Source organism: Mustela lutreola, chromosome 9 (genome assembly GCF_030435805.1).
Source record: "Mustela lutreola isolate mMusLut2 chromosome 9, mMusLut2.pri, whole genome shotgun sequence".
NCBI classification, from domain to species: Eukaryota; Metazoa; Chordata; class Mammalia; order Carnivora; family Mustelidae; genus Mustela; species Mustela lutreola.
The window spans coordinates 43169618-43196459 of record NC_081298.1 but is presented as its reverse complement, the minus strand read 5'-3'; the positions used below and the strand labels follow the sequence as shown (position 1 = coordinate 43196459).

The following is a 26842-nucleotide window of genomic DNA, read 5'->3' as shown; positions in this document are numbered from 1 at the left end:
ACCACCAGTTAATAACAGCCTTTGCCCTCTCTGCAGTCAAACCACCACAATTCCTGAACCTGTCAGCCACTGCTTGGGGGATTCTGTGGGTATCATGCCCCGATCTGAGCAGGAGTGGAGAATGGAAACAAGGCCACAAACCTAGCTCTTTCCATTACACAGAAATTGAGGCTTCCGGGCTCCACTTTCATGCTTAAAAATAGAAAAAGAAATTGACTTCACATTTTATGGAGAGTAGTCAAAGGAATACATTTAATGTGAAGAATCTTCAGAGAAGTGCTGTTCTTTTTTGTTTTGTATTGACAAAAATAACTAAGATGACGGAACAAAGCAGGTAGAAAGCGACGATTATGAAACTCTTGACCTGATACCAGCAAGCAGTCCCCTGGCATTGGTCAGGCACAACAGCCTCCTCCAGCCTCGGATTTCCACTCTGCCTCTGGAGCCGCTGCCGCCCTTCTGACAATTACCTCCCACAACTTCCAAGATCAATGAACACCAGGAAACATAATTTTCCAAAAATAAATCCTTTTCTTCCTCTGACAAGTTCCAAACACTTAAGATTTAGAAACTGCCCTAACGATACCAGTTATAATGGCACGTAAAAATCAAATTCAATATAAATGTTTCTTGGGCTCTTTACGGTCTCTTTTTAAAAAGTTTTTTGCATTTGGGGGAAAGCAGGCTGACAGTGAAACAGTGGCTTCATGCAGACTTGAAGAAGGGTACCTAAATCCTTGAAACCTGCTTCTTTGTTATTGGACATCATCAAACAGAGGTTCTGGCTTTATGTCCAAACTGTGCCCAAGGAACTTGCAGAACCAGGGCTGAGCATCACACCCCTTGATGTCTAAATGTCTGATCTCATCCTAGAAACTCAAAGAAACTCATGCCATGGAATCCCCTCACTACCCTGCATTGGAGGCAGGAATGGGGTCTTCCTAGTAGTGAACTGTAGAAGGCTAGCCTTTACAGTGCGCCCCACTGCTCAAACCTTGGTATAAAAGAATTCAAACATGAGTCACTTATAGAACACCCTTACTGCGGGAGGCAGAACACGAGTGGCTAAGAGCCTCCAAAGTACATCCAGACCCACACCTCTTACCTACCTGTTGGAAGAGCTCTGAACTGCTACCTGCTGCCCCTTCCCTCGCCTACACTACAGTCCAGCTCAGCCATGTCTGCGAACACACCCAGATGCTCTCAGATTCCAACAACCATCCGACTTACTACCCTAGCCACGAAGGCCTCGCATCATTAGGCCTGAGTCACAATTCTATCCTCCTTGTCCTATCCCCTCTCAGATACCCTCGGAGCTCGGCCACACTGGCCTTTCTTCCACTGATCAACCCAGGACTCTGTACTTGCTGATTCCTCCATCCAGCCCGTTCTTCCCCCAGGCTTCATGGGCCTGACTCCCTCTCAGCTCCACCTCCTTCCTCAGCCCCCATACCTAACCTTACAGCATTCTCTGTACCTCACCCTCTTTTGATTTCTTTATATAATCACAACCATCAATTATGCTGGCTTTTGTATGTGTCTCACCACAGTGCAAGCTCCACAAGGGCGCGATGCTGGCTCCGTGCTCTACTTATGCGTGAAGCTGGCACAAAGCAGGCACCGTTATCAGTATCTGTTACACACATACATGAGAGGGTGGTAGGTAGGTGAGAGGATGGCTGGATGGGCAGACAGACAGAAGAATACACAGCAGGTGCAGAGATGGATAAATGAACAAGCAAACAAACAAATAAAAAATGAGGATGGACCATTAATAAAAGCACCAACCACTATGCAACCAGTGCCACACCATGCAATGAGGATTCAAAGGCAGGAAGAGCCCACCTGGATGGGCCCTGAGGTAAGCATCATGAATGAAGTACTATCTTAAATTAACCTTAAAAGATTGTGGGGGTGGAAAAACAGGGTAGGAGTTCCTTTTGGGTAGATGACCAGGAACACAAGGAGAAAAACAAAAATAACAATCAAAAACCAGTACATGGAGGCTTAAGTGGGTAGAAGAATAAATGAAACAAGATGGGATTGGGAGGGAGACAAACCATAAGTGACTCTTAATCTCACAAAACAAACTGAGGGTTGCCGGGGGGAGGGGGTTGGGGAGAAGGGGGTGGGATTATGGACATTGGGGAGGGTATGTGATTTGGTGAGTGCTGTGAAGTGTGTAAACCTGGTGATTCACAGACCTGGGGATAAAAATATATGTATATAAAAAATATATGTTTATAAAAAATAAAAAAAAAAAAAAAAAAAAAAAAAACCAGTAAACATTCTGCAGGAAACTAGTCCTACAATTTAATGTGAAAAGCTTCTACCATGAACTTAACAAGTAATACATCATAAAATACGAACCCCTAACAATGCCCCCTGTGTTTAAAAGTAAATGATTAGCCAACAGCCCACAAAGCCTCAACATTCATGCATTCTGTTAAATTGCAATTCTCCCAGCCAAGGCTTGGTAGTGATCACCCTGGGTTTTTATTCAAGTCCCATGAATAAATCAACCTAGGAATAGGGCCAGATGTCTGGTACCCAAAAAACCAAGAGAACTATAAGCATTGTTTTTCAAACCAAAAATCTCAAGAGAGTATGCCACTGGAATCTCACCCAGCCATTGGGCAATCCACACATTGGGTTCCCCTCTCTTAAGAAATAAGCTACTCCAGGATACCTGGGTGGCTTGGTCAGTTGAGCATCCAGCTCTTGATTTCGGCTCAGGTCACGATCTCAAGGTCCTGAGATCGAGCCTCAAATCAGGCTCCACACTCACTGCAGAGTCTAGAATTCTCTCTCTCTCTCTCTCTCTCTCTCTCTGTACCTCCCCCCACTCACATATGCTCTCTCTCCCACTCCCTCTCTAAAATAAATAAATAAATAAATCTTTAAAAAAAAGAAACAAGTTATTCCCCTGGCACAGGCCTCAATGTCACTCGGCAGAGGGGCCCATCATCAGTCACTCATGTATTGAGCTGTTGTTCTATCGGCTTTTCCCTGACACATCTGTAATTGTGTCAAGAAGGTACCATGCTCTGGGAATATTTTCATCACTGCGGTGTGTATGGGGGTGGGGGGTGAGGAACTGAGGGGGCACTGATGAGTAAGAACAGCCTCATATGTGACCTCAATTCTTAAGCCCAGCCATCTTGCTTCCTGGCAGCTGCAGTAATACAGGTTGTAAAGTATTTGTAGTCATCACAGCTGGGGAGACAGAGCGGGGGAGGGCAGGTGGTCCAGAGAGACCAATGCCTGGAGCAGATAAAAATGGCAATGTTCAATTTTCTCTGGTCCAGTAGCTCGCAAAGCATGCACAAAGAACTAGTTAAAAACATAAATCTGCTACTCTTCTGCTTTTTACATCCAGACATGCCAGGAACTCTGGTTCAGAAAACCAGAGGTGGGGGGAAAGTACCCAGACTCTGCATTTTTTTTTTAAGATTTTATTTATTTATTTGATAGAGACACAGAGAGAGAGGAAACACAAGCAGGGGGAGTGGGAGAGGGAGAAGCAGGCCTCCTGCAGAGCAGGGAGCCTGATGCGGGGCTCAATCCCAGGACCCTGGGATCATGACCTGGGCCAAAGGCAGATGCTTAACAACTGAGCCACCCAGGTGCCCCAAGACTCTGCATTTTAATATGCACCCTCCATGGCTTGAAGCCTGTGGTCTCAGACAGAGAACGCAACTACCAGTCTGAGTGACTCTGCAGGGAACAGAGTATGGAATCCCTGCACACAATAGCCCCCAGGCCACCAGTATCTTCATTTCTTTGGGGCCTTCTGAGAATCTGATGAAAACCCATTTTTTATTTCTAACACTTCCATGTCACTCTTTCTCTCCATTAGTAATGCAAATGTTTGAACAAGGCTTTCTACAAAATACCACTGATTTGCCAAACATCTTTCTACAATTACCCGGAACTACAAAGCTCCTAATAAATTACCTAAAAAGCTAAAAATTCCCAATTAAAATTTTGAGTCTGTATATTTAAAGCATTGCTTTGCCAAAGTATAAATCCATGGAAGGATAAAATTCACCTCCCTCCCTTGGGAATAATAAAAAAGATGCTTAGGGGGCCTGGGTAGCTCAGTCGGTTAAGCATCCAACTCTTGATTTTGGCTCAGGTCATTATCTCAGGGTCCTGAGATCGAGCCCCATATTGGGCTCCATGCTGAGGGTAGAACCTGCATAAGATTCTCTCTCTCCCCTTCCTTTTGCCCCTCCCCTCTCAAAAAAGATGCTGGTTAATCTTTGGCAGGTCAAACAGTAAGGTAAGGAGTTTGGGGGGGTGGTTTAAAGATTTTATTTGAGAGAGAGACAGAGAGAACACGTGTGCACCTGTGCAGTGGGGAGGGGCAGGGGAAAGGAACAAGCAGACCCATTGCTAAGCAGAGAGCCTGACGCAGGGCTGGATCCCAGGACCCCAAGATCATGACCTGAGCAGAATGCAGACACTTAACCAACTAAACTATGCAGGCACCCCTAGAAGTTTGTGTTTTTGACACAACCACAGATAAGATCAGAAGGTTAAAATAACTAAGAATCTGCCCAAAATGCATACAAAGGAACAAAGCCCTTAAACTTTAAATGCACTAGCCCATTAGTGCCCTGAGAGAGTTGTTTAATCTAGTTGTTTAATCTAATTGAAGATTATAAATGTTTCATGTGTCAAAGGTAGAGAAGATCGCAGTTTTTAATTTACCAGCCAAAATTTCAATAGGAGAGAACCAAACTCTTACCAGTTTTTGCAATTTCAGTAAACAGATTTAAGAAGGTAAGATAAAGGTCAGTTGATCAGTCAATCAGTGGGGCCCCAAGCAAAGATACAACCATGTATCTCTTGCAAAGGCCTCTATTGTACCAACGTAGGACAATTATTTATATGGAAACAAATCAAAATAGTAAGACAAAAGTGATCCTTTGCAGCTCCCCCAACAAGGAAGAAGCCAGCCTGCTTGGAAACATCTTCGAAGTTTACAACCTTTCTGACCAGCCAGGTCTGCATACCCCAGGTAGGGCATGGCATACTCACACTGATGGGACTTAGTAGAGATTGTGGCTGCTGGTGAGCCAAGAGCAGGACTGCGGGAGGTCAAGGGCCCACCCAGCCTCCATACCCAACCTTCCCCCCAGAGGTTTATGCTGCTTTCCTAACTCAAGGAAGTCAGTGTTCACGCTGAAATAAAAACAAGGGAGATTTCCGTAGCCCAAAGGTCCGGCCAGGTACCAGCCCTGTCCAGGAAAGGCCGCTGCGGGACAGGAGAATCCCAGGATTCAGGGTCACCAGCACTCCCACCACAATACCACGACAAAGATGAACAACACCAACGACAAAAACAACATAATGAAGACACTCTTGCAAAGTCTCTGCTTCTGTTTTACTAACGCTTCTGTGTAAACACAACAGGACTCTCAGGCAACATCTGTTTGATGAATCAGTGTGACAAAACGAACTAATGACTGGAATAAAGGAGAGGATCTGAGTATCATTTTGGCAACCAGACTTAGAAGCACATTCTTGTCACAAGTCAACAACAACGAGCCTGGCTCAGCTCATGCAAAAACCAAGATGAAACCAACAGAGATAGGGAAATTGCACCTGGAGTTCAAGCCTTTAAAAAAAAGGATAAAGGGGCGCCTGGGTGGCTCAGTGGGTTAAGCCGCTGCCTTCGGCTCAGGTCATGATCTCAGGGTCCTGGGATCAAGTCCCGCATCGGGCTCTCTGCTCGGCAGGGAGCCTGCTTCCCTCTCTCTCTCTCTCTCTCTCTGCCTGCCTCTCCATCTACTTGTGATTTCTCTCTGTCAAATAAATAAATAAATAATCTTTTAAAAAAAAAAAAAGGATAAAAAAGGAAAGACCTACACTAAATAAATGTACTTCTATGAAAAAACACAAACTTGTTGGCATCAACATACTTCTTCCATATACTGAGAATAACTCTCATTACATCTCAACCTCAAACTGGAACGTGCAGGAATGAAGTACCCACCTTTGTGCACCTGCCACAGGCTGCCACCTGTGTCCTAGTCTGTCCTCCATTCCACCTTTGGGATTCCATAGCACATATTACTTAAAAGGCTAGCCCGTCTCTGGAAGTACAGATAAATAAAACCAAACAGAGCTCTTTCCCCACCCAGCTCTCTCCCCTACATATTTCCTCCTGATCCTACAGAAGTTGTAAATCTCTCAATCCAGGCATTCCAAGGTTTCCAGGAATAGAGATGGATCCTTGCTGATAAGACAAGTATATGGAGAAACTTGTAAGTGAAGTGATGATGATATTCAGAAAAGCATAAAATTAAAAGCTCTGACACCATTTTTTACTGGTCAACTTCTCCCAGCAGTGTGTCAATACACACATGAGCTAGTCCAAAGATGTGTATTTGAAAGTTCATTTTTTCAGCTCCTTCTAGCATTTCCATTAAGTGAGAGTTTCAATCGCACTAAATAAATGAGAATATAAATAATTAATGCAACACTACGAACTAGGTGGGTTCTGGGCCTGAGGGAAGGGCCCCTCAATTACAAAATACCCCTCCCCACCTGCTCACACAAACATGCAACCCCCTCTCAGTGAGACCCAGGCAAATAACCCCTACTTAAAGGGGAAGGGCATTTAAATGAAAACACGAGCAGAAAGCAGCTTTCACCATCAGGAATGACTAAGGAGGGTGATGAAATCTCCCAATATCTAGCCACCCACGGAAGAGCTCACACACTAGCAATCTTTTCTAGGTAATCATCAGCATGTTCCTACCACAATCATGTTCCTCCGTGAGAATGCAACAAGGAAAAGAGCTTCTGGCTGGCAGTTGTGCTACTGCTTCCGCGCCCTGATCCCTTTGGAAATATCTTTCAGAGCAAGAACATCATGCTCCTGTTCCAACTTCTTCTCACTGTCAGAATACATCACGGGACCACACAGCAGCCTGTAAATGCATGGGGCATGCTGCCGATGCAGACACAGAAGGCATGCAGAGGCTGCACACCCAGTTCAAAAAGCAAGCAGAGAGCTGGTTAAGGCAAGCAGACTGCTAGGCCTCATGGGCAGCAAGCAGAGCTCTGGGACCTGTGAAAATAAGCTACCCCCAATTGAAGTGTAAGTTTAGGAACAACAACCTAGAATGCCTCCTCCCCTCCGTAACTTGAAGGTCAGTGAAAACCCTCACTCTGGGAGGCCGGCCTGGCTTGATGGCATCAGCAGTGGCATCAGCCTTCTCAGAACCCAGGACATTCACAGACAGCACAGCTCTCCCGACCCAGGACACACAAGTCTCAAAACAAACTACACAGCCCAGGCTCACCCCCAGGACTTGGCAGTGAACAAGACCAAGGGAGCTTGAGTTCTAGCAGTAGGGTGGAGAGAGGAGGAACAAGGAAACAAGCAGAACATAACAAAACGGCCAAGTGCTATGAAATTAGTCATCAGAGTACAGTGACAGAGCACCTGGCAGGGGCTTCCTCAGGACTGAGGCAGTCAGGGTATACCTTCTGAGGAGGAGACACGGACACTGAAACAAGAGTCAGAGGTAGGAAAGAGCTCAGTGTGCTCTCAGACTAAGTAAAGTATAGGAACCAAAGCGCAGGTGGCTACAGGGCAGGGTGGACTGAGTCACAGAAGCCCAGTGACTAAGGCATGATAAGTGACAGCAGGGAACTTAGTTTATAATCTAAAAGCATCAGAAGGCACTGGAGGGCCTTAAGGAGGATCAGGACATGATGTTCTTGTGACCCATCCTACACTGTCCTGTACTACTCTGTACCTCCCTCGCTGTTATCAGCCTTCCGGGTTTACGCTGCCCCACATCCACTCCTGGGAGGAGGGGCTGGGTCACAGCACTTCTTTCTCTCCCTCAAGTGCCCGGTATACTGCCAGGTACTAAAAAAGACACTTAATGCATAAATACACACACACACAGAGTGCATCTGTCCAGACAGTTTAAAGAACCTGTATATTTTTTAAGGTTTTTTTTTTTTTAATTTATTTATTTGAGAGAGGGGGGGGGAGAGAGAAGGGGCAGAGGGAGAAGCAGACTCCCTGCTGAGCAGAAAGCCTGACACAGGGCTCAATCCCAGGACCCTGAGGATCATGATCTGAGCTGAAGGCACCCCTAAAAAACCTTGTTTTAAAACTTGCCAAGGGGCGCCTGGGTGGCTCAGTGGGTTAAAGCCTCTGCCTTCGGCTCAGGTCATGATCCCAGGGTCCTGGGATTGAGCCCCACATCAGGCTCTCTGCTCAGCAGGGAGCCTGCTTCCCCCTCTCTTTCTGCCTACTTCTCTGCCTACTTGTGATCTCTGTCTGTCAAATAAATAAATAAAATCTTTAAAAAGAAAAAAGTGCCAAAATAACCATTTCTCTACAATATACATAATTTCACTACTAGTTGGACTATACTGAGAAAATAAAACATTTGGAATTAAAAGCTCAACTGACAGAAAGGCATGCTTATCTATAGGTGGAAACAATTTGGCAGCTGTCTTCCTACCAACACAAAAGCAAGCAAATTAGCTATTTGCCCAGAGAGGAACCCCCTTCTTTTTTTTTTATAAGGTTCGGTTAGCCAGCAGATAGTACATCATTAGTTTCTAATGTAGTGTTCAACAATTCATTAGTTGCGTATAACATGCAGTCTTCTGGGAATGGGAAGGGGGAGACAGACCACAGGCAAAGTGGCTGGCCCTCGCCATCACCGAGGCCCTCCATGCCTACTTGTCGCCACCTACTGGACAGTGAGAGGACACAGATCTGCACCCTGTTGCCAGGTCTTGAGACTCCTGAGCCAGTTAACTGGTAGAACAAATGAAAGTGATACAGCACAATTCATGCATTTGAAAAGAAAGCTCCTAAAAGAAAGACTCAGAAATGGCTAAAATGGGTGCCAGCTGGCTCAGTCAGTGGAGCATGTGACTCTTGATCTCGGGGTTGTGAGTTCGAGCCCCACATGTGTAGAGATTACTTAAAAATAAAATAGTAAAAAAAAAGACTTTCTTACTCTAATAAGCTAACATGCCTCATCAGATGGTAAAAGAAAAAAAAATCATGCTTTGTATGTCTTTATGTTATAAAGAGGAGTTACTAACTGAAATAAGGTTTAGGATCCCAAAGATACAATGCATTATTACTCTCTTAGAGATTTAGAATGAAAAGAAAAACATGACTAAAATTTTTCTCCAAACAGAATTATAGCAGAACTAGAAAACGGCAATCACATCAAACCAGAGAGAGTAGCCCAAGGCAAAAGGAAAACTGGGGAGCACGGTGTCCCAGAAAACAAGATTCAAGACCATGTCCAAGCAGCAGCAGTGGCAGTTGCTGCTCAGTGGGCAGGTCATCAGGGCCCACCAGCTGCGGAATCAGATGACACAGGGTTCAGGGGGCCTCACCAGGAATCCCTGAAGATCAGTACATAGAGCAGGCGACAAGCAGAAAGGAAATGGAGGCATTTCTCAACTGGAAATGCTTGGGAATATTTAAAAGCCACAGGAATGAGATGGATGAGACAGACAGACCGACTGGACAGGAGGACAAAGTGCTTAAGGGAGGCTGCCAGGAAGGTACAGGGGAGGCCAGGGAGGGCGCCACAGCCCAGGCTAGTCTGGCTCCACCCAATACAGGCTCATAGGGCTTTGCTTGTAGAAGGGCTCACCTTTGGCTTCACCCTTTATTATAATAAAGAATTACCTATTATAATTTTTTAACAAGGGGCTGCTCGTTTTCATTTGGCACTGGGCCCCACAAATTATACAGCCAGTCCTGGCCTAGGGGGGAGGTGTTGGCCTCAGCACAGAGAAGGGCAGCTCTGCCACCTATGTAGGAAGAGTGGGATGGAAAAGCAGGGTCAATGCCTTCAGATGGCTTCTTTGTGAATCAGAAAGACAGCCATCTGTTTTGAACAAGCAAGAGAGTAGATGAGTGGGGGAAGGTTAATAATATTCAACGTAGGGTGGAGAAATTTGGTCAATTCATCTTAACCAAGGGACTGAGGTTAACATAACCTGTAATAAGACAGATCAGTCTCATGTACTTCCCTATGATGCACTGAGAAAGGCACATCATTTTTGTGCTATTTGGTATTCCTGTCAAAACACATATCCTCACTGTAATCAGAGAGCCCAAATTGAGGAATCTTCAACAAAACAGCATGCCAATACTCCTGAACATCGTCAAGGTCATGAAAGAAAAGGAAAGGCGGGTGCCTGGGTGGCTCAGTGGGTTAAGCCGCTGCCTTCAGCTCAGGTAATGATCTCAGGGTCCTGGGATCAAGTCCCGCATCGGGCTCTCTGCTCAGCGGGGAGCCTGCTTCCTCCTCCTCTGCCTGCCTCTCTGCCTACTTGTGATCTCTCTCTGTCAAATAAATAAATAAAATCTTAAAAAAAAAAGAAAGAAAGAAAAGAAAAGGAAAGGCTGAGGAGCTGTCACAGATTACAGAAGAGAAATAACAATTAAATGCAATGCGGGATTACCCTGAAATAGAAAAAGAACATTAGAAGAAAAAACAATACTAGTGAAATTTAAATAAGGTTTGTAGTATTGTTAATGATGTGGGAAACAAAGGTAAAAGAAAAGTTAAAGTTCCTTCTTATTTACAGCCTATTGACATGTCCTTGAAACGGGCAGAGTAACATTCCTCTAGGAACTCAGCTGCCTCAATGTTAATACTTTGGTAAGGGCAAAAAGGTGCTCTTAGCCTAACATTATCCCAACCTCCGGGATCTTTTAACATATAAAAACTCCTTGGGAAACTTCCTTTATCTCTACCCCCAAGATACATTTTAGCAATCATCCTCCAGACACATGGCCCAGTGATATAGATCTGAAGGGTCTCAGGACTAGGGTTTTACTAGTAATAGATGACCTTGTCCTAACAATAGCTCGCCCCCTTGGGGTCCTGGAAACCTTGCTTGCAAAATTCCTTAGCGACTTACTATCCCCCTCCCAACTTGAAAGTGTATAATCAGTAGCTCCTCACAACCCCAGGGCAACTCTTTCTGCCCAAAGGTCCTGTCCTGGTGCTTTAATAAGACCACCTTTTTGCACTGAAGACATCTCAAGAATTCTCTTGGCCACTGGCTCCAAACCCCAACATTGCAGCCATCAATTAACAGTAACATATCAGTATTAATCTCAGTGTTCTATCAGTATGCTATGATTGTTTAAGGCAAAGTTAGTGGGAGCTCGGTAAAGCAACCAGGGGAACTGTGACTCTAACTTTTCTTAAATCTCCAATTATTTCGGGTCGCCTGGGTGGCTGAGTGGGTTAAAAGCCTCTGCCTTCAGCTCAGGTCACGATCTCAGGGTTCTGGGATCGAGCACTGCGTCGGGTTCTCTGCTTGGCGGGGAGCCTGCTTCCCTTCCTCTCTCTCTGCCTGCCTCTCTGCCTACTTGTGATCTCTGTCTGTCAAATAAATAAATAAAAACTTTAAAAAAAAATCTCCAATTATTTCAAAATAAAACATTTAAATTTTTACGTGGATTTTTCATTTGTGATTTCCTTTAAAGTAATTCCAGGAACTTTAGTTATCACCTTTGAAGTCCAGCACTACTATGTGAGACATGTTCCTGCTTCTCTATCAACCCCAAGAATCAGCATTAAAAGAATCAGTTATTAAAAATAATAACTTGGAACTAAGGGTGGGGGGCGAACAGTTAAAAAAAGAATCACTTATTTTTTTAAGTTTCAATAAACTGAATAAAAATTTTAAAAATAAAAATAAACCATGCACAGGAACCACTGGCATTTTTCTCCAAAAACTGCTGCAAGCATTCACGGACTACTGGATTTCTCAAACAATGTCAGTGACCGCAGATTTTAGGCAACAATTTTTTGCTTCCTGATTTCGAAAACTGGGTTTGCATCTTGGTTCCACTTCTTAGCAGCTATATGACCTTAAGCTACTGCTTAAGCGTGGTGCCTCCATTTCCTCATCATACCCTATGATAAAGATTAAATCACTTACTACATTTAAAAAAAAAAGAAACCTGGGTGCCTCGGTGGCTCAGTTGGTTGAATGACTGCCTTCAGCTCAGGTCATGATCCTGGAGTCCCAGAATTGAGTCCCGCATCGGGCTCCCTGCTCAGCTGCGGGTCTGCTTCTCCCTCTGACCTTCCCCGCATCATGCTCACTCTCTCTCATTCTCTTGCTCTCTCTCAAATAAATAAAATCATTTTAAAAAAAGAAAAAGAAAAAGAAACCTTAGAGCAGTATCAACATGTAAGAAATTGTATTGGGATAGGCCGGGATGAAAGTAGGATGACACGAGATTTGGGCCTGGCTGACAAGGTAAATGGTAGTCCCATGAATTTAGGGAAAAAGAAAACAGAAGGAATGTGTGGAAGTGGGGTGGTAGGAGTTTCATTTTAGCTTTCTGCATTGCAGAGGACCATCAACTACAGACTGCCAATTGACCTAAATCAGTCTGCTTTGCATAAATATTAGGTTTTTCTTGGTTGACAACAGTAAGGACCCAAAGAGGAGAGTCTGCTCTCCTCCTCTGGATGGTATCAGGTTATACTAATGGCAAGTCTTAGACCAACTTCAGTCATATATGCAGACCTTCATATTTAAGATGCGAATTTATAAGCAAGCAGGCACAAAAATAATTCACATCAACTCTTTTGTAAAGCTGGTAGAGTCTTAGTACTCTATCCCACTGGCTGTCACAATGACAGCTTCATAAGAGGTTCTCCAGGCAGATAGGCAAAGCAACCAGAGTGTTCAGCAACCTGTGCTGGACAGGGCACTATTCAGGCATTGTCCAAAACTATTCAGACTATGGGCTGCTATCTTCTCCTACTCTATTCTTGTGAAAATAGTATCTCAAAAGTATTTTATCCAATAAATATCAATGAAAGAAACATTATAACTTTGAACATCCAGTTTTTACATTTATCTAATACTTCCCCCACCTACTGCATCATTCCAATTCATAGTATCCTAGGAAGGGGAGGGTTGGGTGGGGGAGAAGGAAGAACAGAAATGTCCCTTTGGTCTCACTCCTCTGCCTGCTCCCATGTGTCTCGAAGGCTATTAAGTGGGCACATTAATTAAAGCCTCAAGAAGTGTTAAGCATCTGTAAGAACCATATAGGTTGCAAGAACTATCATAGATTTCCTTTATCTATTTTAATTAAAATTTTTTCTCAAAGCTTAGAAGGCTGGCAGCAAATCCAGGTCACAGAGTTCTTTAGAAAAATAAGGATTTACAGAGAACCTCCGGTGGCACATGTACCCTCAGTGGGACAAAACCCACTCCAGGTAACCATTCTGATCCCATGCAGAGGACAGGCCAGGGCTCAAATGGAGTTGTGCTATTACTCTGCTGCCACCCAGCGGCGCGTGTGCACCAAAGCACCTCGCAGCGGGGAAAAGAGCTGGGCTCTGGCGAAGGACATTTTCTCTGGAATCCAAAGTCAGGAGGAGGTTAAGGGAGAAGTACTGTCCAGTTTACCACAGCACCAAGGAGATGCAGTGTAAACAGACACATTCTTGGGAAGGGATGTATTAACACAGATACTAGTTCACTACAATGAAGTTTCTTCTCCACCTCAGAGAGAGAACGGTTCCAGGGACTCAATCAAAGCCAAAAGCCAGGGGACAGACTCCGACAGAGTCCAGGCTTACCTGCTTCGGGTCAGAGGTAGCAGCGCCAAGAGCCGGGGACTCCAATTCTATGGTCACAGGTCCATCATTCTGAATGTGGACTTGCATGTAGGCACCAAACTTGCCATCTGAAAGAGTAACACAAACAGTTATGAGAGACGGAGACCCCAGGTTACCCTGTCTAAAAAGTCACCAGATCAATGCAATCAGAAACATGAAGAGTAGGACTAGCCAGTAAACACGGGAAAAGATGGAAGTAGAGAGGGAAATGCAAAATTAAATGTTGGGGCGCCTGGGTGGCTCAGTGGTTTGGGCTGCTGCCTTTGGCTCGGGTCATAATCTCAGGGTCCTGGGATCGAGCCCCGCATCGGGCTCTCTGCTCCGCAGGAAGCCTGCTTCTCTCTCTCTCTCTCTCTCTCTCTGCCTGCCTCTCTGCCTACTTGTGATCTCTGTCTGTCAAATAAATAAATAAAATCTTTTAATAAAAAAAAAAAAAAAAAAAGAGCAGACATGCAAGCCCTATGGACTAGGCAAGAATGAAAACATCTGGGAACATCAGGTGGGAAATGTGGGCTTACAGGATCATAAAATGGCCAGAAGGTAAATTGGTTTAGCCACTTCAGAGGGCATGATGGGGGGCGCCTGGGTGGCTCAGTGGGTTAAGCCTCTGCCTTTGGCTCAGGTCATGATCCCAGGGTCCTGGGATCGAGCCCCACATCGGGCTGTCCGCTCCGCGGAGAGCCTGCTTCCTCCTCTCTCTCTCTCTGCCTACTTCTGATCTCTGTCTGTCAGAGGGCATGATGGTGCTTGAAAAAGTTCTACAACTCCGGAATTCCACCTCGGGGGTGTGGGGGGTGGTTTACTCAGAAATTCTTACACAAAAGGAATGTTCGGGGCGCCTGGGTGGCTCAGTGGGTTAAAGCCTCTGCCTTCGGCTCAGGTCATGATCCCAGGGTCCTGGGATCGAGCCCCACATCTGGTTCTCTGCTCAGCGGAGAGCCTGCTTCCTCCTCTCTCTCTGCCTGCCTCTCTGCCTATTTGTGATCTCTGTCAAATAAATAAATTAAAAAAAAAAAAAAAGGAATGTTCGAGGTTGTTCATCCGGGCAGCATTTAAAGATTGTATTTATTTATTTGAAAGAGAGAGAGAGCACAAGCAGGCAGAGTGGCAGGAAGAGGGAGAGAGAGAAGCAGTCTCTCTGCCAAACAAGGAGCCCGATGTGGGACTCCATCCCAGGAACCTGAGATCATGACCTGAGCCGAAGGCAGCTGCTTTACTGACTGAGCCACCCAGGTGTCCCCCAGGCAGCATTTATTACAGAAAAAGTGGACACAATCTGTCCCTCAATGGGGGGAAGAATGTATAAACTCTACTTTAACTCCTCAGTAGAATACTATGAGGCAGCCACATGTGTCAACAAGGCAAATCTCAAACACGTGACATGATCTTTAAAAAGCCACTTGCTGGGGTGCCTGGGTGGCTCAGTCATTAAGCATCTGCCTTTGGCTTAGGTCATGATCCCTGAGTCCTGGGATCAAGGCCTGGATCAGGCTCCCTGCTCAACGGGAAGTCCTGTCTTCCTCTCCCACTCCTTCTGCCTGTGCTCCCTCTCTCACTGGGTCTCTCTCTGTCAGATAAATAAAATCTTAAATAAGTAAATACATAAAAATAAAAAGCCACTTTTGGAGTTCCTGGGTGGCTCAGCTGGTCAAGGGTCCAACTCTTGATTTCAGCTCCTATCATGGGATCAGGTCCTGTGTTGGGCTCCACACAGCAGTGAGTCAGCTGGAGATTCTCTCTCCCTCTACCCTTCCCCCTAGATGCATGTCTGCACGTGTGCATGCTCTCTCTCTCTCTCTCTAAATAAAATAAATCTTTTTTTTTTAAGTAACTTGCAACAAGGACCTATCATTTTAATACGATTTATTCATTTATATGATACTTTAAGTTTGGGGTTTTTTTAAGATTTTATTTATTTATTTGATAGGGAGAGAGATCACAAGTAGGCAGAGCAGCAGGCAGAGAGAGAGAGGGGGAAGCAGGCTCTGAGCCCGATGTGGAGCTCGATATGGGGCTCAATCCCAGAACGCTGAGATCATGACCTGAGCCAAAGGCAGAGGCTTAACCCACTGAGCCACCCAGGCGCCCCTAAATGATACTTTTAAATAACCAAAATGAGTTATATTGTTTACAAAGATATATATATTAAATATATATGAAAAAAACATGAGCAAAAAAGCCAAACACAGGACAAGAACCACATTCATACTGAATAGAAGGCAGGGAATGATGAGATTTGAGAGAGAAACCTCAGACAAATGGGACTAGCTGGGTAGTGAGCATACTAGTGTCTATTTTCTGTGTGTTTCATAATTAAAATTTTCAAATAAATTAAATATAAAAGTAAAAGGATAGGTGGAAAGGAAGATCCTGCTCCTTCACTGTGAGAACCATCCTCCTCTCTAGGATTCATTTCAAAATGGCCACAGGCTGCCCCAGAAAAGAGCTCCTCTCTGTGTCCTATTCCAAACCTTCTGTTTTAACACCCAAACCCACTCAGTTGTATCTGACCAATCCCCAAACGCTGAATTACATTTATAAAGAAATCCAAGAATATGTCTTGAGAGATGACTCGGTGCAGTATCAGAAAAACGACTCCATCCATCCAAGTACCTCTGTTAAACCCTGGGCCTAATCACTGCTGATAACACACACAGACACTTAGTCAAGGGAACACACAGGTCTTGACACTTTATCAATTAAATTTATTTAATTTAAATTTATCAATTTAAATGCAAAGTAAGAAAAGAACTGGATCCAGATTAAAATAGTACAAATGCTCACAAAGAGAACCACCAGGAACTCCTCTGCTGCCACCAACCAGTAAGTAACAAAGAGAGCATATGGGATCCAGTCCACATGTGAAAAACCACTCACTGTTTTTCACTCACAGCAACTATGTGCCAACATGGTGCTAGAGATCAAAGACTCAGCTGCCAGGTGCAGATAGCCCTGACACTCATGACACTCATGAACCACGCTTCCCCAACTGTGCCCTGCCAGGTATTCCTTGAATAAAGAATGCCACAGTCACATTCTTTTGGAAAACCACATTTGCTGAACTCTCCTTCAGAGACTCACAAAGCACAGCAACGTGTAACAGATTCTCAAGGTGTCCTTGAATAGAGAAACCTATTTAGTTTCTTTACCTTGGTAGTTCCCAAACTCCCCGGAGCGAGGAGCTCTAATTTCACATAAAATATCCTTTACAGGGCAAATGACCCGCTGAGAGAAGCCAAGAAAAAGAAAAGCACCAAATGGACACATTAGCTCAGGGCAGGCCAGCCTGGGGCCTCTCTTGCTCCCTCCCTGGAGAGCAGCTCTGCTCTCAGGTCCTAGGTTCCCTCAGGTGCCAGACCCACTACCGCATAAGGCGACATCCACGAACCTCTGCTCCTGTTGCCACAACCATACAGTTCCCATCTCGGACTTCTCCCCCTGGTAGCACTCTGTCCAATGATCCTTAACCTCATGGAGGGTCTTAGCAAAATGGACATACCAACAGCTGGTTCCCTTCAATGCTCAGAGAGCAGCATTAGAAACTCCATTAGAAGCACCCAAGTTGTTCACCATTTTTACAGGCAAGATTAATCTCGTTTCTACCACGCAGCCAAAAGTGCTCAAACAATGGTGACTTTTCTTCAACTCCTATCAAATTAAAGTGGCCATTTAAATCTACAGGGCTTTTGTTTTATCCATGTCAGACTAGCTAAAAAGACATCAGCTGGGAAGGAAATCATGTGTTTAATTGCATGCTAAAATTATGGCTACAATTAGTACAAAATTTCAGCCGCTGCACTCCTCAGGGAAGCTGAAGGCAGACTCAGGAGGAAAGGAATTATTTCCGACCTTGAATTTCTGTTGCCAGGATATACAGCATATGCTTCACCGTGTTTATCACTCAAGTAGCGAAAAATTTATTTTCTTTTCCTGTTTTTCTTCAGTTATGAACAGAACTATTATCTGAATTTCCATTTGTATAGACAATAAATCCAAAGACATGTTTTAAGAGGTCTTAAAATGGAACATTTTTTCCAGTTCAGATCAAAGAGTAAAGCCCCATGAAAAATTTATACTGGCCAGAGGAAATAAAAACATTTTTAAAAATAATCTTAAAAGACAGAAACATATCTGCAGAACTACAGCAGGGCTCTAATGATGATATAATCAAGTCACCCTTAACTCTAAGTCCCAGGATTCTGTCCAGAGCTGGAGAAGCACGTGTCAGGAACATTTGTGCCACATGTTTCCAGCTGGAAGACTCCCAGCAGGAGCCCCAAACCTGCTGTGACCTGGTTTCCAGCAGCTACTGTCCAAGGCCTCTACGAGCTCCAAACCACTGCACCCCATTAGCCTGTGAAGGCTGACATCCCACCTTCTGAACAATACCTGATTAATGGTCACCACTCCCTGAGAAGCCCCCCCCCCCACCTCTCTGAGCCCCTGCTGGTTCAAGGACCACAGCAGGTCACCACAGGGAGGCTGCTTGTTAATACAAGTATGGCACTGGGCCCACAGCACCACAGTCAGTGTGCAGGAAATCTGGGTCCCTGTTACTGCTGTCACTCCCACTGCTGTCCATGGTAGAATATGGGTAAATGGCGGGGAGGTGGGGGCAGGCAAAGAAACCACACCAAAAAGAACATGCTATTGAAGAAAAATGGAGAGCAGAAGGCTTGACGGCTTCTTGGCCTGGCTGGGAGTAAGCCCATGCACCTTCCATAGCCAGCCTGCATGGCCATGACCAAGTTGGGACTTGGCCTACCTCTGGAGACCAGTCCTGAGCCTCAGGCCAGCCACCTGAGCACACCCCCAAAGGCAGCTCCCTCAGTCACTAAGGCAAAGTCCTCACCACCCAGGCTTCCTCTTCACTCTACTTTAAAGCTGTTCAGAGCCCAGGCAGGCAGGGAGGAGGGTTATTGATGGAGACCCTAACATCAGGTACAGAGGCTGGGAACCAAGAAATTAAGCAAATGTGTGGAACTGGAGGACTCAAAATAAGCATGTGGCAAGGAGAGGGCCACCGCAGCTAACGGAGTTTGGTCTAGACGCATGGGCTTGCATCACACCTGGAGCCCAGAGGAGTGGACCCTGGTGGGCCATGGGCACTATGGCAGCTCTGCCCACCAGCACAGAACTGCTTCTCTGAGGGTACCATGTCCCCGAGCCCCCCTCCCCAGAGAGCTCAGCGGATTCAGGGCACCACCAGTAGGGCACAGATTCCCCAGCAGGCTAATCTGGCTCAAGGGAACCTATGAAGCAGAGGCAAGGGCTCTGGCAGCCATCAGCAAAGTCCAGTAGCTCCAGCAATGACATTTCCTAAATGACTTGGCTGGGGAAAAGATTCAGTTGTAGGAAAAAGGGCACACAACAGGCCCTGTCAGCCACATTAGGCCTTGGGTGGCAGCATTAAAACCACTGCCAGGTTCCATTCCACATCCAGCATCATGAAAGGCACCAGAAAGTCAACTCCTGGAATCTTGTGGCTTCTCCTCAGGCTCAAGTCCTCTTTATCAAAGGTCTCTGCTTGTCTCTGTCGTGGTTCTGTCCACTCAAGAGAAACACCTCCTCCAGGCAGCAGACGTCTCAGGCCAGGGAGTCCAAGGCCAGAGAAACTAGGGAACAGACCCTGTGGCCCAGCATGGAAATGAAAATGTCTACTCCCAGGTGAGGGCACCTACCACCAAAGGGGGTCACCCTAATTCCAAACTAAAGAGCTGTAAACAGGAGTTGCCAGGGGAAATAGCCCAAAATTAACCTCTTGCTGGGAGGTTAAATTCTCATCTGAGCTGAAGTTCTGAAGTCAGATTCCTACTGGCACAGCCCCCCTCATATAACAGAGAGGCTGAAGGCAAGGTTTTCTCTGGCCATCAGGCTTTGCTTGCACATCTCTGGTCTCTACTGGGGTCCTGGGCATGGCTTCTTTCTGCTTGGGATAACTACATGGAAGGCTCCCTGTTCTTCTCATTAAGGCGTCAGGGAGCCTGTGTGAGGACATGCAGTGTGAGGCCCCAGAGGACCTACAAGGAGCCTTATACAGTACGGTGCAGTTGTGCTGAAAGAGCCTGGACCCCACTGGGCAAGAATACCCTTCCACCAAGAGCAGCAAAGTAAGAAACCAGGGAGAATGGGACACCTGGGTGGCTCAGTTGGTTAAGCGGCTGCCTTCGGCTCAGGTCATGATCCCAGCGTCCTGGGATCGAGTCCCGCATCGGGCTCCTTGCTCAGCAGGGAGCCTGCTTCTCCCTCTGCCTCTGCCTGCCATTCTGTCTGCCTGTGCTTGCTCTCTGTCTGATAAATAAATAAAATCTTTAAAAAAAAAAAAAAAGAAAAGAAACCAGGGAGAATGGCCTCTGAGCTCATCAGACCATGAGTTTGATTTTAAACTTTAATTCCTTTATACTTGAATATGATACAGAATTTAAACTTGACCTAGGAGTTTTCCCTGAGACTGTAAGAATGGAAGAAGGTTTACATTCAAGTTCAGTGCATCTCCATGTTGTTGGCATTTTATTATGCATTTCTTATGTATTATATTAAAGGAGTGTATTAATATCACTTAGCCTCACTGTAGAACCTCTATTGTGCTGGGCTAGGTGATATGACTGGACATAGTTTGGGACACAGGCTAGGGAATAAATCTTCACTTTGGGATTGGAGTGCCTTCACAGCAGGGTTCTATCCAGTTCAGAGCCTCTAGGAAGAAAAGACATATGGGAGAAGTAGCCTCAGAGAAGCTCAAAGGTTGACTGGAAGGACTAAGCCTATAAACTCTTACCCTCCCCTGAGTGGGGAGCCCCCATGGCCACAAAAAAGTCAAAGAAGGTAAGGAAATATGCTAGAGGGTGATTATCATCATCCACCACAAAATTCATAAATTTATACGATGAGTATGATTCAAATGAAAATAACACAGATTATTTTCTGGAGCTAGACAAGCTGATTTAAAAGTTCATATAGAAAAACAATTAAGAATAGGCAGGAAACTCCAAAGAGCAATGTGGGTGAGACTCCCCTTACCCTATAGAAAGTATAGCAAAATCTTCAATAACTGAAAGTGTGTCTTCATCATACAGACTAAAAGAAAACAAAAACAGAATAGAAACAAAACCTAACAGTTCATGAACACATACAGGAATTTAGTATGGGATAAAGTCAGAATCTCAGATCAGTGGAGGTAAAGTTGGTTTTTTAAATAAATGTTTTGGGGAACCATCTCATAACCACCTGAGAAAGATAAATTTTGGATCTGTTTTACGCTGTACAGAAGATAAACTCCAAATGGATCTACGATTTCAAAATCAAAAAGTGAAAGCATAAATCCACTAGGGGAGAAAATAGCCAGATTTCTTTGTAGCTTTGGAGTAAGAAATGTCATAGAAATCCTAAGAAACCATGATTCAAAATCTAGCAGACATTTCAAAAATTACTATCAGAAATGTCTGTCCTTGGGCCACCTGAGTGGCTCAGTCAGTTAAGCATCTGACTCTTGATCCCAGCTCAGGTCTTGATCTTAGGGTTGTGAGTTCAAGTCCTGTGCTGGGTTCTACACTGGGCATGGAGCGTACTTTTTAAAAAAAAAAAAAAAAAAAAGCAAGGGTGCCTGGGTGGCTCAGTCCATTGAGCATCCGACTCTTAGTTCTGGTTCAGGTCATGATCTCAGGGTCATGCCTCCATGCTCCACATGATTAAATAAGATTTAAAATAGATTAAGTAAGCTAGGCTCTGTTCCCACCACAGAACACTGCACAGCTGTTCCAAAAGGTGTGAGGAAGTTCTCTAAGAACTAATAAGGAAAGAATCTCTGGAACACACTGTGAAATCTTTTTAAAAATAATTTGTTAAAGATGTTACCATTGTATAAAAGAGACATATAGATTTATATTTGCTCACATGTCCATGAAGAAACACTAGAAAGACAGAAAAATTTAATTAAAAGTGATTACCTACAGACAGTAAGGGAAACAGAGTAGACAACACATTTCCCAAGGCAGACCTTTTCATATCATTTTGATGTATGAACTATCTGATCACATTACCTATTCAAAAATTAATTACAACAAAACTGGAAGACTTACAATTTTCAATTTCAAAAGCTACTATACAAATCCAAACATATATAGTCAATAAAAGTACAAAGACCATTCAGTGGAGAAGAATAGTTTTTTCAGCAAATGATGATGGAATGGCTGGATATTCACATGCAAAAGAATGAGATTAGAGCCTTACCTCACACCATATACAAAAACTAACTCAAAAAGTATCAAAGACCTAACTGTATGGGTTAAAACTATAAAGCTCTGAGAAGAAACCATAAGGTTAAAAAAAATGAAAGAAACCATAAGGTTAACCTTCATGACAATGGACTTTGGTAATGGTTTCTTATATATAAAACCAAAAACACAGAAGAAAAAAAAGGATAAAATTGGACTTCATCGGGCGCCTGGGTGGCTCAGTGGGTTGGGCCGCTGCCTTCAGCTCGGGTCATGATCTCAGGGTTCTGGGATCGAGTCCCGCATCAGGCTCTCTGCTCAGCAGGGAGCCTGCTTCCCTATCTCTCTCTCTCTGGCTGCCTCTCCATCTACTTGTGATTTCTCTCTGTCAAATTAATAAATAAAATCTTAAAAAAAAAAAATTGGACTTCATCAAATTAAAAACTTTTAGGGGTGGGGATGGGTGAAATAGGTGAAGGGGATTAGAGGTACAAACTGTCAGTTATAAAATGAGTAAGTCACAGGGATATAAAGTAAAGCACAGGGTAGTGTATAATACTGCTATAATTCTACATGCGGACAGATGGTAGAAACATTTAATCATTTATAACATACATAACTGTCAAATCGCTATGTTGCACAGCTGAAACTAATATAATATTGTATGTCAACTACACTTCAATAAAAAAAAATTTTAGGGGTGCCTGGTGACTCAGTCAGGGGAGATGAGACTCTAGACCTCTGCATCATGATTTCAAGCCCTATGGTGAGCCCACAAAAAAAGAAAAGGGAAAAAAAAGAATTTTTAAATTTTTGTGCATCAAAGGACATTATCAAGAAAGTGAAAGGACAACCCACAGAATGGGAGAAAATATCTGCAAATCATATAATCATATAACATATATCATCATATAATAAGGGTCTGGTATCTGGAATTTATAAATTATTTACAATTCAACAACAAAAAGACAAAAAACAATTCCATTTTAATTGTGAGCCCCAACTCAAGGCTTGAACTCACAACGCTGAGATTAAGCCCTGAACTGAGATCAACAGTTAGGTGCTTAACTGACTGAGCCACCCAGGTGCCCCTCAAACAATTCAATTTTAAAATGAGTGGAGATGTGATGCCTCGGTGGCTCTGCGGGTTAAGCGTCTGCCTTTGGCTCAGGTAATGATCCCAGGGTCCTTGGGCTCTTTGCTCAGCGGGGAGCCTGCTTCTCCTGCCTGCCGCTGCCCCTGCTTATGGTCTCTGTCTCTTTGACAAATAAATCAATAAAATCTTTTTTTAAAAATTAAAAATAAAAATAAAATAATATCAGTGAAGAACTTGAATAGCCATTTCTCCAAAGAAGATACACAAATGGCCAACAAGTACATGAAAAGATGCTCAATATCATTAGCCATTAGGAAAATTACAAAGCAAAACCATCATGCTATACCACTTCACACCCGCTAGGACGGCTATAATCAAAAAATAAATAAAAATTAAAAAGGGAATAACAACTGTGGCAGGATACAGAGAAATGAGAACCCTCACTGCCAGTGGGACTGTAAAAAGTCACTGTGGAAAAGAATTTGGTGTACCTCAGTAAGTTAAATGGAATTATCATACGATCCAGCAATTCCACTCGTGAGTATATAACCAAAAGAAATGAAAACAGGTGCTCAGGGCGCCTGGGTGGCTCAGTGGGTTAGGCCGCTGCCTTCGGCTCGGGTCATGATCTCAGGGTCCTGGGATCGAGTCCCACATCGGGCTCTCTGCTCAGCAGGGAGCCTGCTTCCTCCTCTCTCTCTGCCTGCCTCTTTGCCTACTTGTGATCTCTGTCTGTCAAATAAATAAATAAAAAGTCTTTAAAGAAAAAAAAAAAGAAAGACCTTAAAAAAAACTTTAAAAAAAGAAAACAGGTGCTCAAACAAAAACTTGTCCACACGTGTTTAGGGCAGCCCTATGCACAATAGCTGAAAGGTTGGGAACAAGCCAAGTGTCCATCAAAGAATTCACAGAAAAACAAAATGTGACATATTCACGCAATGGGATATTCTTTGTATACGGCACTGAAGTACTGATGATATGCTACAATGTATGTATGTATGCACACTGTATGTTCAAAAGATGAACCTTGAATACATTATGCTAAGTCAAAGAAGCCAGACACAAAAGGCTGCATATTGATTGTATGGTTCCACTTACATTAAATATCCAGATGAAGCAAATCCATAGAGACCAAAAGCAGATTCCTGGTTACCAGAGCTAAGGGTAGGGGAGAAGGGAAAGCAGCTGCTTAATGGGCATAGGGTTTCCTTTCGGGGTAATGAAAATGCTTTGAAACTAGACAGTGGTGATGGTTAGACAACACTGTGAGTACATAATTACTAAACTCTATACTTTAAAATGGTTTATTTTATGTTACATAAAAAAGGTGTTTATTTTACCACAATAAAAAATAAGTCAATTTTAGAAAGAATAAATACTGAGAATAAAAAATAAGCTACTGACTTAAAACTCAAATGACAGGCTCAACTCCAAACTGGACCTGGTCAAAGAAAAAAATTAGTAAAATGGAAGATCCCCTAAGGACACACCAAAGAAAGAAAAAGCAATTGAGACACAATGCCATGTACCCTATTATTTAATACACCCTTTGTTTGAAGAAAATATAGAGAGCCAAATATTTTATCAATAATTTATCAATATTTCTGAATTTGCAGACCCCAAAACAATACAATTTTAAATTTGCCCTACTTCCACTGAGAGATTCAGACTCTTCCTTTCATCCTGGGTTATTTCATGTCCTCAGATTATGACAACAGTGAGTTTCTTCACAACTGTACCTTCATCTTCTTTTTTAAAAATGGCCTTCATGTCGTCAAACTGAGCTGCAATCACAGACTCTACTGGGCAAGAAAAAGAGGCTGACCCCACAATTCACAAGTGGAGTATGAAGGAACTCAGAAAATGAGATAAAAGGGTTTGAAGGAGAATAAAGACAGGAGGGAGAAAGAGCCAGGGAGGAAGCAAATGGATGAAACAGTAAAGCCACCAAAAGGAGCCTGTCCTCATCTCCCTGGGCCCAGGGGCACTTGTCACACAAAATAACTACGGTGTGCCGCTCTGCCATTAACACAGGATACTGGTGACCACATCTGTGACACTATGTATAATGTGGCTCCAAACAGTTAGATAGGGAAAGGAGAACTGGCAAAAAGTATGCTATTGTTCACCTTGGCAATCAACTAAGCAAATCAAGGAATCACAAAAAGCTAGGATCTAAACACAAAAATGGACTAAGGAGCCTGGCTGGCTCAGTCAATGGGGCATGTGACTCTTGATATTGGGGATATAGGTCCAAGCTTCAAGTTGGGGGCAGAGATTACTTAAAAACAAAATCTTTTAAAAGAAACAAAAACATGGTGAGTGCTATGAGTGGTGTAAGACTGATGAATCACAGACCTGTACCCCTGAAACAAAAAATACATTATATGTTAATAAAAAATTAAAAAATAAGAAAACAAAAAATAAAAACAAATAAATAATGAAAGAAACAAAAGCAAAAATAGATATAGTTTGCCATTTAAGCTAAACGAAGCTAAACGAAGGTAAACTAGTCACAGAGATGACATAGTTAGTGTAAGTCTAAGACCTAAAGAGACAGGCAGAAATAAAGGAAGCTGAAGAGAATGAATGGAAAGGAAGGAGAAAACTAACAGAAAACTAACTTTTTGGCCAAGATCAGTCACACATCTGCATCAGATTTCATGAAAGCCATCGGCCTATATCACAGTCCACCAGCCTTGCCATTTATCAACAATGAAGATGTGCTCTCATGCTGTGATTTCCGAAATTTACATTAACAATAATGCCTCTGGCATCACACCCTTGCTGAACTATATAAAAGGCTTCCGCTGAAAGCTCACTCAGGCTGCTAACATGCTTTATGTAATAAAAAGAGTAGGATATTAAACAAATCCATAAAAATTAAACACTAACCACAAAGCAAATACTGGATGTGGGCTTCCTCCTCCCGGCGCCTTCTCTTTGTGAACAAACCTGTAGGAGCCCTGGACATAATGGATGTCCCACGGAGTGAACAAAGCTGAGGCAATCAGAGAGCTGCTGCTCTCCTGAAATGTCTTTCCACATTGGTCTAGCTCTTTGCCGCCCACGAGAGATCAGAGCCCACAGGGAATACACAGGTAGCTCTTTTTAATATCATGGCAGCTTCTGATTTGCTCAACAAAGCCAACAGGTGATTGCTTCCCTGGGCCCATTACAAATGGCTCAGTGTTGGAACAAGAAGCTGGAGAGCGGAGATCTCTCTCTCTCAACTATTTCATTTTGGTTTAACATTTACTTTTTCCTACCTATAAAAGCAATGCATGTTTAATACTCAATTTTGACAGCATGTAATGCCTCCCACTGAACACTACTTTTCCATGCTCTTTCTGAAGGATGGCGATTCCCAATGGGCTGCCAAGGGCCACATCTGGACCCAGTTTCCTGGGCCCACTCAGTCTGGGTGTCCAATAAAGCACCCTTAACCTCTAGTTCATTCTGCAGTAGAGGGCAAAAACTGAATATACGCACTGGGTTTTCCCCCTAAATCAATTATCAGAAAAAGAGCCAGAGAACAGGAAAAACCCTTTGAGAACACCACTGTTACAAGCTACGCAGGATTAAAGATGGTCACAAACTCTGACATCCCTTCCACTATAAAGTGGGTCTGCATCCCTCCCATGGAAGCTGTGTGACTACTCTGTCCAATAGCATATGGCAGAAGTGATACTATACCCCCCTCCAGGCCTGGCCTCAAGGGCTGGCACTCTCATTTCCTGTCTCGTGAAACACCTGGTCTTGGACTGCTCACTGTGGGAGAAGCCAGCCACAATGTCAGAAATCAGGTTACCCTCAGACCACCAGACTGTAAGAAGACCAAGTGATGGCGAGAGACC

At 43.9% G+C, this 26842-nt stretch overlaps 1 protein-coding gene across 2 annotated transcripts in view; it reads right to left on the bottom strand.

Annotated features, from left to right (window-relative positions):
- DTD1 (D-aminoacyl-tRNA deacylase 1) overlaps positions 1 to 26842 on the bottom strand; it is a 173205-nt gene that overhangs the window by 132784 nt on the left and 13579 nt on the right. For both annotated transcript variants that reach the window (XM_059134147.1, XM_059134146.1), the window contains exon 4: positions 13638 to 13744. In XM_059134147.1, coding sequence (XP_058990130.1) covers positions 13638 to 13744 — 107 coding nt within the window. The remainder of the gene's footprint in view (positions 1 to 13637; positions 13745 to 26842) is intronic.